Genomic DNA, 13,804 nt, shown 5'->3' with positions numbered 1-13,804 from the left:
GCGAGTGCTGACCTAAATTACACACACGCACGCAGATAATCAACAGGAAACGTCCTAAGAAATGTTCACCAAAGTGTTTGGATATAGGGAGTGGTCCTGCATACCAGATGCGACCATTAAAAACAATCTCGTTCACAATAGCACCGTAACGGTACAATACATATGAATGATCTGAAAATGATCTACGAGAACTACACGAAGAATAAAGAATACAAGGCAGGGTTACACAAGGCGACTTGAAAAAGTAGAGACACTACTTGCTTATTGGATTGGAAGATTATGGCTGTTGACAGACAAATGTGTGCTCAGTTTTTTGATCATAAGCAAGTCCAAGTTCGTTGCAAAACACTGAAAGGGAAGGGGTGGAAACCTGGAGAGACATCACGGGGTCATCAGTCCAGAAACCGACCTCTTTCATACAGCAATCCCTTCACAAGCACTGAGGTGGCTCCCTCGGGGGGGGGGGGGGGGGGGGGGGCGGGCATGTTTCAGGCGTGTTGCGGCCCCAGTCACTGCTCCTCTTCGGGAGGAGAGGCAGGAGCTCACTCGGGGGACGCGCTCTGGATGGCCTTGGGCTCCTTCACGGCCTCCTCCCCCCAGTCGCCACCGTCGACCTCCTCGATGACCACACTGCGCACGGTGCCGGCGTCCAGGCAGTGCGGGGCGACGCCATACACGCCGGGGTCAGAGACAGAGGCGTGGAAACTCTGCACCCCGCACCTGCCGCAGAAGCTGTGCAGCGCCGGGTGCGCGTGGGATCGATAGGTGACGATGCTCTCGGCGCCCAGCAGGAGAGTGAAGCGCGAGGCCGGGACGAGGAAGTGTCGGTGCTGCTTCTTCCTGCACAGCCTGCAGCTGCAATCCACCACGCGCAGGTCTGCGGGGGCCCAGACGGCGAAGCGGACCGCGCCGCAGTGGCAGCCTCCGGTGTGATACACCAGGCCTGGGTACTCGAAGGTGTCCAGCAGGAACTTGGCGGCGCCCTCGCAGCTGAGGCCCCGCCGCTTCCTGAACGTCTCCCAGCGCTCCCGCTGCGCGCCCAGGTCCATCTCGCCGGCGGACACGGCGGGCGCCCGCGGCTTCGGGGATCGCAGCGGGCCCTTGGAGCCTGCCTCCCGGGCCCGCCGCCACCAGCGCTTCCGCCGCAACCTTGCGGGATCCCGCCTGGCCGCCGCTGACTTCCTTCCCGCCGCGTGGCTCCCCACGCGGACTTGGAAAGGGGGGCGCCGGGCTCCCATGACCGCGATGGCTGCACAGGCGGTGGCGGGATCCCCGGGGCGCTTTCGCCCCCGCGGCTGGGTGCTGGCGCCGTTCCTCACTCTGCCCATGGCGCCTGCAGCCTTCCAAGCGCGCGCCCACCGCCGGTGGTTTCCTAGTAAGTTACTGAGCAGCCTCATTGCGTCAGCCTGATTGGCCACTTGTTGAATGGGATGTAGAGACCCTTCCTTTGACCCTATCAAAACAGCCTTTACTGGCCTGAAATTCAATCATAAGGCATTTATTGTCTGAGCACCTGCTGGTCACCAGGTACTGGACTGGATTCTGAGAATGTAGAGATGTATTAAGCTTTCCAAAGCACTTAGAATTTCCTAGGGTCAGTTATACAAAAATATAATAACCAAAATAGTTTGGTGCTTAATCTGACAGAGATAGTAACAGAAGCCTCTGGAACACAGAGAAGGATCCATAGACACACTAGGTAGGGTGACTAGGAGGGATGAAAAAAGAGTCCTCCTGCAGGATTGATTCTTTTATTATTACTTATGTTTTATTTTCATCTGTGCTAACTTTCTTTGTGATGAAGTCTATATAATTATATAGCTACTCCTTTTTAATTAATGTTTGCATGATATGCTGTTTTCTGTTCTTTTCACATTTATCTATATTATTGAAATTGAAGTGATTTTCTTATTTTTTAAGATTTTCATGTATTTTTTAAATGTAGATGGCAGTTTGGAGATTGACTTTCCTAACACAAAGCATTAAATCACAATGGAAAAATGGCACATCTTTGTTATTGACTAGGATCTTCAAAACTGAACTATATAATCGACAGTTTGCATGGTCCATCCAAGTCTGAGAAGAGTTATTGGACTTTCCCACTTTATGGACATGATGCATTGAAAGTCTGTAATCGATTTCAGGAAATTTTGTGTGATGTTTTGGAGAATTCTGTTTCATATCCCTGATGTGATACAAGTAGCTTGAAAATAGGCTGAAGGGAGAGGGACAATAGAATTCAATATTTTTACCCTGGGCATGCCTGTTTTTTGAGAAGCTCAATTGTATTTATTCTGTAAAACTGTAATTTTGTGAAGCAACATTTTAGAATATATTCCTAACCAAGTATTTTTAATACTTGATTTTTTGTGTTTTTTTTCAAAATCAAATTTTAATTAAAACTTAGTATTAGAACTTCTCTAGAATAATTAGAAGATACTGAACCAGTTCTCCCTCTTGTCAACAATTGTGTGGAGTTGATGAACTGCTCTCTCCCTTCCCTTTTAGATAGGACATGTATTCTTAGTTCATTATGTTCCCCATCTAGCCTAGGTAACCTTAACCTGCCTGGCTTCTTTAAGTATTGAGTTTATGATACCTTTGTAAGCTCTTAGCCATATACAAATAGAATATTCCAATAGCTTCTAGTTCTACCTTGATTCTTTCTGTTCTGAAGTGACTTTAATACAAACATTGTATGGTTAGCTGTGTGTCTTACTGCTACTGCCAATATCTGCCTTTTAATTCACATAGTTTATATTAGGTTAATCATTGATATGCTAGTGTTTATGGCTACCGATTTAGTATTTGTTTTCTTTTGTTTCCTATATATCTCATTCAACCATCCCTTCTTTCTTGCCTTCTGTGCCTTACTTTAAGCACTATAGGATTCCGTCTTGATTTTTTTTTTTTAGTGTTTTGCTTTCTAAAATTTTCTCATTGGCTGCTGTGGAATTTACAATATGTGTATGTGACTTATCACAGTCTACTGGTAACAAGTTTCATCGTTTCCCTGAAGTGTGGGAACCTCGCTCCTATTTAGGTCCCTTTACTTTTCCTACTTTTAAACAAAGTTGCATAGTTATCAGATGCTTTTATGATTTGTTGTAATCACATAATGTGATTTCTCCAACTCATGAGGCTATTGGATGTCCCATATGCATGTTCTTTCTCCTACATTTTCTTTTTTTTCCAACTATACTTTCTTTCTGATGCTCCTCGAAATCTCCCTTTATCATTTCTGTTTTAAGCACATATTTTAAATAATCTCTCAGCATAGATCTGCCACTAACAAATTCTCTTCGTTTTCCTTGCCTGAGAATGTTATGTTTTCTCCTTCATTCATTAAATATAGTATTGCTGGATACAAACCTCATGGTTCACAGCACTATGTTGAACACTTAAAAAATACCAGGATACTTAATACCCCTCATTAGCCAGATGAGAAAGTTATCATCTCAAAAATAGGTGTTCATCTGTAATCTATGTATCATTTTGTTCTAACTGCTCCCAATGTTTTTGTTTTTAGTTATAAAAGAATGACTCTGACGTACGTGTTTTGACATGGATTTATTTGGGTTTGTCATATATGTGGTTCACTTATTTTTGAGACTCTCTAGGTTTATATTTTTCACCAGGTTTTTGACATTTTAACTTATCATTTCTTATTATAAGTTTTCAGTTCCACTTACTTTTTCTGGAACTTTGACCATATGGAATTTTGGAAAATTTGTTATTGTCCTAAAATTCTCTGAGGAAGGATCTGCTCTCGTTTCTTCAGTCAATTATTTCTCACTTCCTCAAATGGGGTAAATTTGATTGATCGGTGCTCAAGTAGAGTAATGCTAATTTCTACAATCTCCACACTACTTTTGAGCCCATCCAGCAGTGTTTCAAAATTTCTATTGTTGTTCTTTTTTTTTTTCAGTTCCAAAGTTTCCTTTTTTTTATAAACATATAATATATTTTATATACCAGAGGTACAGGTCTGTGAATCGCCAGGTTTACACACTTCACAGCACTCACCATAGCACATACCCTCCCCAATGTCCATAACCCTACCCCCCTCTCCCAACCCCCCCTCCTTTTTTTTTTTATAACTTCTATTTATCTCTGAAATTTCTGTTTTTTTCATCTGGCTCAAGGCAAATTGTAATTGCTTACTGAAACATTTTTATGATGGTTGTTCTAAAATATGTGTCAGATAATTGAACATTTGATTCATCTCTATGTTAGTGCTACTTGCTTATCTTTTCTCATTCGAATTATGATTTTCATGGTTCTTGGTATTGTCAACAGAAAATGAACAAACCTTTTACATTTCTAAAAGAAGTAGGAAAAGAGTTTTATTCGAACCTTTGTGACCACAGCTAGCTACTCAGGATACACAATATTCAGAAAGAAGAGAGTGCTCCAGAAGAGGAATGTTTAATACAGGGTTTATACAATTTTGGTTTTATCAAAAGTTACAAATCATCATGACAAAGGACATTCTAGAAAATTATAAGCATTATCTTAATACTTTTTGTATGTGGGAGGTTGCTGGCTTTGGAGGTATGGGAACTTAGGGTGGTTTTTAAATTTTATCTGTAGTTTGAAATGTTTCTCTTAGGTTGCTAATGACACAGATGTACACTGTGTAGTTAGGGCAGAAATACAATCCTTTGAAGTCATTCTGACCTTGCTAAATGTTAAAGTACAGTGAGTTTGTTAGTGGGGTCTGAAAAGACATGAGAACAGATTAGGGGGAAACAGTTATCTGAAAAACAAGTTCTTAATTTTTGTTAGTTTTTTAAAATATTTATTTATTTATTTGACACACATACACAGAGAGAGAGAGAGAGAGAGCGAGCACAAGCAGGCAGAGCAGCTGGCAAAGGGAAAAGGAGAAGCAGGTTCCCCACTAAACAGAACCCCTACATGGGGCTGAATCCCAGGACCCTGAGATCATGACCCAACGCAAAGGCAGACGCTTAACTGACTGAGCCATCCAGGTGCCCCAACTTTTTGTTAGTTTTAACTTCATTAGCCCTGTGGGACATGGTTTCAAGTCCCCCCGATGGGTGACCATTCCTCAATCTGGAAGAATTGAGAGAGTAAACACCCTAGCTACTTCTTTATGTACTCAAGTGAGGTAGCTTTTGCGTGAAGTGCAAAGTTTTTGCGAATAATATTGTGACATGCCTATGTGTAGGGCCAAGCAGAAACTGTTACTCTAGGTCACAGCAAGGGAAACATAAGCAACGTGGAATCAGACATGCTAACTTTTTTTCAGTTATAATTTCCTGTTGTCGATCATTCATCCCATTTCAATGGACCATTGAAGGAGGTCAATCATTTGTAACTGCTTCAAACTAATTTAGGGTGCAGTAGGGGCTTTGGGATGTAAGGATTTGGCATGGTGCAGGACACAACATTTTGTCCCTTGTGTTAATTGAGGGGAATGAACTATCAGAGAGTTCCTTATCTGAAAGCTTAGATAGTTTGTGACATTCTTTGGTACTACATGACATCATTAACTTTATCCCCAAGTATATTTTAAGGAAAAGTGACAGAGTTAAACTCATTATCCCCTCTAAAGCTGATCTGATATCCCTGGGTCTCCAAGAGAATAGATCAGTAAATTAGTTCTGGTCCACCGTGGGAAGGAGGTATGGTGGCGAAGGACTTCTCGTAGCCAAGTGGCTTGTGGCCTGATTTTATCAGTGTGGATTGCTATTTCCCTCCCAGAAGGAGTTAATATAGGCGCACCAAGGGATGTCAGTCATCATATAGACTCTGCCTTAGTTAGCAAGCAATCAGGTAATCAAGAAGAGGCCTTTTTATGGAAACAAAAGGAAAACAGAGGTTAATGGTTGGAGCAAATTATAAACCCAGTGCCTAATGTCTTCATGCTGCCAGTGAGAAGATTTTAGATGTGAAGCTTGAAGCAGCCTCGGATGGAGGGGGAGCAGGTAGTGGCAATCTGATGGATTTTTCGGGTTTGCAGTTCAAATGTTTCTTGTGATTCTTTTGAGTGACCCATTGAGCAGCAGGCACAGCAATTGTCCATAGATGAGGGGTTGTTGCAATTTCTCTGAAGGTTACCTCCAGTTGTCTAGCTTCAGTCTGCAGGACTGGTAAGGCTGCTGAGGACTCTGTAAGCAAGGTGTCAGGCTGACATTTCCAAGGGACTGTACCGGCTCCATAAAGTCAACCTGGGTTCCTTAAAACTGCCTTGTCGTATCTGAGTCTATGCATGCCTCTCAAATATGACATTCCAGTCAAAGCCTTGGTAATATAACCAATGTTACCAATGGTGTCCTGTTATGAGGAGAACAGATTTTTATCGACCTTGTGTAAATAATTACAATTGCCATGAAAGAAAGAATACTCACTGAGAGTTTCTGAATTCTGGAGGGCTCAGGTAGGGAGAAAAGAAAAAGGCTTCAATTTGTTCATAAAGAAATATTTTATCAAAATTTGTGAGTCATAGATCCCTTAAGAGAAAAAGTTTCCTTAAACCTGGAAGAGCAAACATTGGAGAACCAGCAATATTTTCAAACAAGAGTCATGAAAACCTCATCTTCCTTAATTCATTTAGTTCCACGTTATTAATTTTTGTTCTGTTTGGATGCAGTTTTCCTATTAGCTTTGGAAATCCTTACTCAGTTTACTTTTATGATCATAAGGGGATCAGGAATTTGTATTTGTCAAAAGTCCTTCTCATGAATCTCCTCGAAGCTGAAACATATTTTTCCAGAGCATCAGAACAATAACTGTAAATGACAAAAGACTCAAAAATGGACATGGTTTGATGAACTGCTGAGAGTTCATTACAATGCAGTTGACAAGGAAATGTGGTTATTTTTGTGACACACAACATTCTAATAATTAGAAGTTTAAGTGATGACATTATACCAGAACATATTAAAACCTTAGGAATTTTATATGGTTTTAGAACAGATATAGCATTTACCCACAACGATAACCTCAGAAAGTTTATGATCATTTGTTTGATGTTGCTTCCCGTGTTACTTTACATATTAAATAAACAAGCCTAATTATTCAAAAAGACTTCATTTAGGATTTGAATTTCTGGGAAGTTGGATATTTTTTAAAGATTTTATTTATTCATTTGAGAGAGAGAGAGAGAGAGAGAGCATGAGCAGGGGAGAGAGGCAGAGGGAAAAGCAGACTCCCTGCTGAGCGGGGAGCCCAATGCAGGGCTCCATCCCAGGAGTCTGGGATCACGACCTGAGCCGAAGGCAGACGCTTAACCATCTGAGACACCCAGATGCCCCTGGGGAGTTGGATTTTGAAAAAGCCTCAGAAAGTTTTAAAGCATGTGCTTACATAGGATCATAGATTATTCTAAAACCTGATATTCAGTTATCCGTTTAACCAAGGTTTCCATGAGATTTTACGGAATAGTTGTTAGCAAAAATTAGCTCCTTTAATGTTGAGAAAATTTAGTTGTATTAAGTAATTAAAGACCTGATAAAGCCAAATGTGAAAACCTCATTTTTCTGGGCAAATCGGGGATAAAACCTTGTTTATACTCTCTTATTAATAGCAGACCAATAATCCAAGAAAGACTTGTCTTTTTTAACACGGAGAAAAGCCTAAATTTAATTTTATATTAGTGTGCTTTTAAAACTCACTTATTCTAATCTGATTTCAGTCCTGGACACACAAAAAATTCTTTTCCAAAGATTACCCTTCACAAAACTTTTGTAATTTCTTTTAGATTTCATCCTAAACTTCCCCTCTCTACATAACCAGTCTCATTTTAGGAGAAAATTATTTTCTTTTCTGTCAACAAAATGTATTCGCGTTCCTTAACCCTTTCTTGCATATCTCCTTCTTTCCTACATACAAAGTTGCTTTCTTTATCATTTTCCAGCAGTCTCAATCATATTGATCAGAATTTTAATTCTTAGGAGTCTTAGTCTCCTGTGAAAAATAACTAATAACAAATTGAGAATTACTCCATTAGAATTCTTTAGATTGGAAAAATGGTGAATATATTTCATAATATCTCGAAATGTCTTTATTTTCGTAGAAGAGTCTTCCAATAAGGCACAAAGCATGTTTGCCAACAGACCCAAGTATCTAGTTCCTCTGCAATAGGAAGACAAAAGCAAAATAAGTCAGTCAGAGAAAGACAAATACCACATGAGTTCACTCATGTAGTGGAATTTTAAGAAACAAAACAAATGAGCAAAGTTAAAAAGAGAGAGAGAGAAACCAAGAAACAGACTCCTAACTATAGAGAACAAACTGATGGTTACCAGAGGAGAGGTTGTTCAGGGAGGAGGGCTAAATACATGATGGGGATTAGGGGCGCCTGGGTGGCTCAGTGGGTTAAGCCTCTGCCTTCGGCTCAGGTCATGATCTCAGGGTCGTGGGAGCGAGCCCCACATCTGGCTCTCTGCTAACCAGGGAGCCGGCTTCCCCCTCTCCCTCTGCCTGCTTCTATGCCGACTTGTGATCTCTCTCTGTCAAATAAATAAATAAAATCTTTAAAGAAAAAAAAAAAAAGGAGGGCACTTGTGATGAGCACCGGCTGTTATAAGGAAGTGTAGAATCACTATATTGTACACCTGAGGCTAATACTAACTGCATGTTAACTGGAATTCAAGTCAAAACTTTAGTATTTTTTTTAAACTGGGAAAAGACTTAGATATCCCATGATTTAACTTCAAGTTTGAGGTTACCAGTGACTTTGGAAGCTATTTAAATGTTCATCTATACATGTTTTTACTTATTTAACTTATTTGTGCTTAACAATTACCCATAAAAATTTCATGGAACAGACAAAATTAACCATTATTTTTTAGAATTTTTTAATTTTTTTTAATTTTTTTTTAGAGAGGGAGGTAGGGGAGGTAGAGGGAGAGGGAGAGAGAATCTTAAGCAGGCTCCGTGCCCAGTGTGGAGCCTGACACGGGATTCAGTCTCACCCTGAAATCATTATCTGACCCAGAATCAAAAGTCGGGCACTTAGCCACCTGTGCCCAGGTGCCCCTCAACCATTATTTTAAGTCCCCTCTGCTGGTAGGTTGCAACAGAGATAACATGAACTTAACTGATAAATTCAGGTAGAACAGAAGTTGGCTATCTGTACTATATTTGAAGTTGATAACACTAAAGAGAAGTTTATTTTAATCAAATCAACAACCTTCAATTAACTTTAGCATCAAATATGTTGCACCTGTATCCACTAAAAAAAAAAAAAATAAAAAAATCAACCTGTTCCCCACTGGTCAGTTTTATTTGGGGCTCCTGTGGAGAGGTCTAAAGAGAGTGGTTTAAGTCCAGGGGAGACCTTGGGCTCCTTCATGTTGATTTGGGAGGTGCTTCCATTTGAACCTCATAAGGAGGTGGCCCAATAGATTGGGGTGCTTTTTGCTCCTTGATAGTGAGGGTTGGGGGGCACAAGAGCTGATGACCCTAGAGGCACCAAAAATGACATATGAGCTGGCTGTGGGAGCAGCCCAGGTGGTGGTGCAGGAACAGTTGGAGGCAGAGGCAAAGGGGGCAGGGTGCCCCAGGCAAGGCTGGAAGCAGATTTAAAATTATGGACTCACCGCTATTTTAAAATCTCCGTCTCCTGTCTGGTTGCCTTTGAGCCCTCTGGGAGAGGCAGAGGAGCAGGCAATGGGGTGGGCACCATTTGTGATGTTGATGCACGGAGAGCAGGGACTGGATTTAGGATTTCTAGTGTCTTCCTGCCTTCCTCCTCTTCTTCCTCATTATTCTGGCCATTGGAAAGGGGACCAAGTGCCTTAAATTCTGTTCATCTTCGTCTCTTTGGGCCATTGAGCAGGGCCCTTCCTGTGATGCATCTTTAGTATGGAGTACCATAATAGTCTGAATGTAGGGAATGTTATCTCAGAACACGTGAACTTGAAAAACATTTGGATTAGCTCTTATCCTTTTGAGTTTTAGAACACCCATTTTTACAAGCACTTGCCTTTAAACTGATTAAATAGAGCTCTTTTACAAATTAGTTTTAGCAATACCATCTGGAGGTAGAGAAAATATCTCATGTTTATAACACAGATGGACACATACACACAGGATGCAAACAAAATTTAGTCTATGTTTCATTAATATTTGTGGCGGGGACACTAAAGACCCCATTTCCAAGTATCCCCCTTTTATTGATACAAATCAATTCTAAGACAGCATTATAATTTGTGGATCCATTAATTGGTTATTTTCCATTTCCAGTTAGAACATGGCCAGTTTTGTGCAAAGATACCAAAAGCTGCAGCAACCAACAAACAAGAAGTCAGAGTAGCTCTGTGATCATAGGTTCCTTGCCGAAAGCCAGGGGCTTCATTGACTGAACCGAATGGCTTGCCAGTGTCTTGTTACTTAATCTTGTAGCCAGCGTTCTCTAGTTGTGTCCCCAAGAAATGAATTCATGCATGTCAAAAGAACCCATTTGGGCCATCTGAGACTCGAGGCTATCCTGAAATTTTCCCATTTAAGTGGGCACTTGCAAGTCTAGGCTCCTATGTGCTATACACACAGCCTCCCAGGGTTTCCTGTGGGTGGTTGTTGGTATTCCTGGGGTTCTTTGAAGTGCAGGTTTCTTTTAGTTTCTTTTAGTTTCAGTTTTATTTTTAGAGTAAGGCTTGAATAAGGTCCTAGGATGTTAACTTTGGCTTGGGAGTATCACTGCCAAATGGCCGTGATAGTCTCGTGTGTGTCTTGGCTTCTCCCAGTGGGGTCTCAGAGCACTGAGGGTGCTAGGAGCACTCACAGGGATGGTCACTGCTTATGTGTGCGTCCCTGGAGGAGCCAGTTGTTCATTACCTCGTGAGATGGGAAATTCCTGTGGGACCCCTACAGGGCTTGAGGAATATCATCAGACACTTCCGCTAGACTTTCAGTCACCTGAGAGAGCCATTTGGCCAGAAGGAGCAAGTGTCCCTTCTCTTTGGAGCTAAGTGACTCAGCCTCTCATATTTCTAGCCAAGAAATTCATTCAAGCCCTATATTAATAACTTCAATTAGTATAATGCTAAATTACAACAACCGATTCATCAACTACCCGCCCCTGCCCCCCGCCCCGCCATGTTATTCCCACTGGTAACCTTTAACATCTTGAATGCAAGTCAGGACTATCAACTCAAACCGAGGAGGTCCCGGTATCAGCAGAACTCACCAGATACACCTGTCAGGTGCTGAGAAGCCAGAGGGGCACAAAGCGCCCATGCTGATATTGAGGGCTGAGTTCCAAAGGACCTCCAGGTGTTCTCAGGCAAGTTGCTCTGCTATCTTGCTGAGTACACCAAGAACTGTCAACAAAAAAAATGAACAAACCTTGTACAATTTCTTTTAAAAGAAATAGAGGAAGAGAATTTTTTTGGAGCCCAAGTGAGGACAGGTGCATGGGATACACAATCTCCACAAAGAAGACATTGCTCCAAAGAAGGAATGTTTAATACAGGTTTTTATTTTTATTTTTGTTACCAAAAAATAGGTCACAAATCATCATGAAAAAGCGCATTTCAGAAAGTTGTAAACTTCATCTTATGCTTTTAGTATGTGCCAGGTTACAGGCTTCAGATTATGGGAATGGAATTTAGGAGATTCTTACTCTTTAATTTGCAATGTTTCTTTTAGGTTCTTTGCTAATGAAGCAGATGTACAATGTCCGCTGGGGGCAGAAATAGAGCCATGCTTTGTAGTCATTCTGACCTTGGTAAATGTTAAAGTATACCTCTCCTGGGGGCTCAGGAGCAGGCCTCACAGGCCATAAAGGTTGAAAATTTCCTTTATCACTGTAGTGATTACTTTCTATTGTATCTTTGATCCTTTGGCGATAGGAGTCTCTGGAGCCTATGTCAATATTTTATTTTAGAAGGGAGCCAGGCTTTTTAGGTGTACTAGCTCCTGACCTCCTCTCTGAGGTTCTAGTTCTTATGGAAATTTAATTTTCAGAGCCTCTGTGGTTCTATTTTTATCTGCTTGTTTTATCTTGTCCCTCTGGGGCCTCCTTGCTGGTGGTACCTCAGAGGCAGAAAAGCTGAAGTCTTTGTTTTATTAAGTTTTGTCTCATGTTCATTCTGTGTTATGAGAGCCCATCCAGCCTATCATATGACAGCTCATTGTCATGTTACTTTAGGACTCTCTTGGCTGTGGCAATTTCTCAGACTTCCCTTGGTTTGGATGACCTGAACAATTGAGAGGGTTACAGGTAAGATATTGTGTAGAATATCCTTCAGTTGGGGTTGGTCTGTTTTTTTTCCCCTCATGATTAAACAGGTATTGTGAGTTATGGCAGAAAACCACAGAGTGCCATTTTTATTAAGACAAATCAAGAGTATATAATATGAACATAAGTTATGATTGGTGAAGCAGACCTTTATCTCTCGGTTATAGTTGTGTTTCTTGAGTTTCTCCAAGTGTAAAGTTATTCTTTTTACCCTTTATCAAACTCTAATCTCTGGAAGTCATTAAGAACAGATCACACTTAACTTGTGGAGAGTTATGCATACTTTACATGAGGAAAGAGTATATGTATCAATTGTTTGGAGTTCTTCAACATGGAACATCTATTTATCTCATAATGTTCTCTTGGATTTTTATATAATATTGGATAAAAAGCCAATATTTTCTTATTTCTTTTCTTAAATTGTTCTGGTTTTGGTCATTGTGAACACTGTCATGTGGCTCCCAACTCCCTTTGATATACTCCCATTATATGGGATTTGCTTTTTTAACAATCCCTTGTTTTCAGGCTCATCTTGCACATTTCCATGTTGCATGTATTCCAGCCTCATCTTTCCTATTTTTATAATCCTAGAACCAGCCAATTCTCCAAGGAACACTGTTTCCTTTTGTTAGGAGAAGGTAGTAGAAACCAACGTCTGTGCACCAGGTGTCCTCATTGCTGTTTGGATGAAGTGGCTGCTAGGTGCTCACAGCTGACAAAACAAAGAAATTTATGTGTGCATATTAACTCATATATACGTACATTTCTATACAAATGTCTATACATAAACATCAGTCCCGGTATTAAACTAAATATGAATACATGCTGATGTCTCCAACTCTAATTTATTATTGCATGGATCATTTTCACCTCTGCCCCTCATTATCTACAACTTCCCATTGTAGTAAGGAGAAATCTGGCCCCCACCATCCACCATCCACTCAATGAGCTGTCCAGTTCCAGTACACATGCATAATGGTATCAGTTTTCTTACACTGTACAACCATAGACACCAAATTTTTCCCCTAGAGTACATTGCATGTGTAATTCTTTTTCTTTCTAGCCTTATAGATTTCCTTCATTTGCAAAGGTATTTAGGTCAGCCCTGTTTACCTCCTTGCCTTAGTGTAACTTTTCTATGTATGATTGTGGTGAGATTCCCTTATTATATTCTGTATTTCATCCTGATATCTCCTGATATCCAAATGCACAGTGTCAGGTACTCACCATTACATTATCACATGGCACTGAAATAGAAACTGTCCTTGACCTATTCAAGGTATTTACCTACTTACCATTGTGCTCTCTTCACTTTTGCCTTTTCTACAATTTTTATAATTGGATCACACAGAGAATACACACACACGTATAGATATGTATGTATAGATATGGGTGTGTATGTGTATATATATGGGTGTGTGTATGTGTGTGTATATATATATATATGAAATATATGTACACACACACACACACACACACAGCCATTTGAGACTGACTTCTTTCAGTTATCAATAGGAATTTAGGATTCATCCATATCTCTCCGTGGCCCAAAAGATCATTCCTTTGTTTTGCCAAATAGTAGTCCATCGT

At 40.7% G+C, this 13,804-nt stretch overlaps 1 protein-coding gene across 1 annotated transcript; it reads right to left on the bottom strand.

The window, feature by feature from the left end:
* Window positions 1-469: 469 nt before the first annotated feature.
* On the bottom strand, window positions 470-1,356 carry LOC116862453 (centromere protein V-like protein 3). Its single transcript, XM_032849731.1, has one exon. The coding sequence runs from the start codon at window positions 1,326-1,328 to the stop codon at window positions 543-545; it is 786 nt and encodes a 261-aa protein (XP_032705622.1). The 5' UTR covers window positions 1,329-1,356; the 3' UTR covers window positions 470-542.
* Between the last annotated feature and the right edge of the window lie 12,448 nt (window positions 1,357-13,804).

This window comes from Lontra canadensis, unplaced genomic scaffold (assembly GCF_010015895.1).
Source record: "Lontra canadensis isolate GAN:19392208 unplaced genomic scaffold, GSC_riverotter_1.0 scaffold244, whole genome shotgun sequence".
Lineage (NCBI taxonomy): Eukaryota > Metazoa > Chordata > Mammalia > Carnivora > Mustelidae > Lontra > Lontra canadensis.
The sequence above is the reverse complement of the archived record's forward strand: the minus strand, read 5'-3'. Positions and strand labels throughout refer to the sequence as shown.

Excerpts from the sequence above, each read along its gene's own strand:
- LOC116862453 (XM_032849731.1), bottom strand. The coding sequence starts at position 1,328 with ATGGGCAGAGTGAGGAACGGCGCCAGCACCCAGCCGCGGGGGCGAAAG.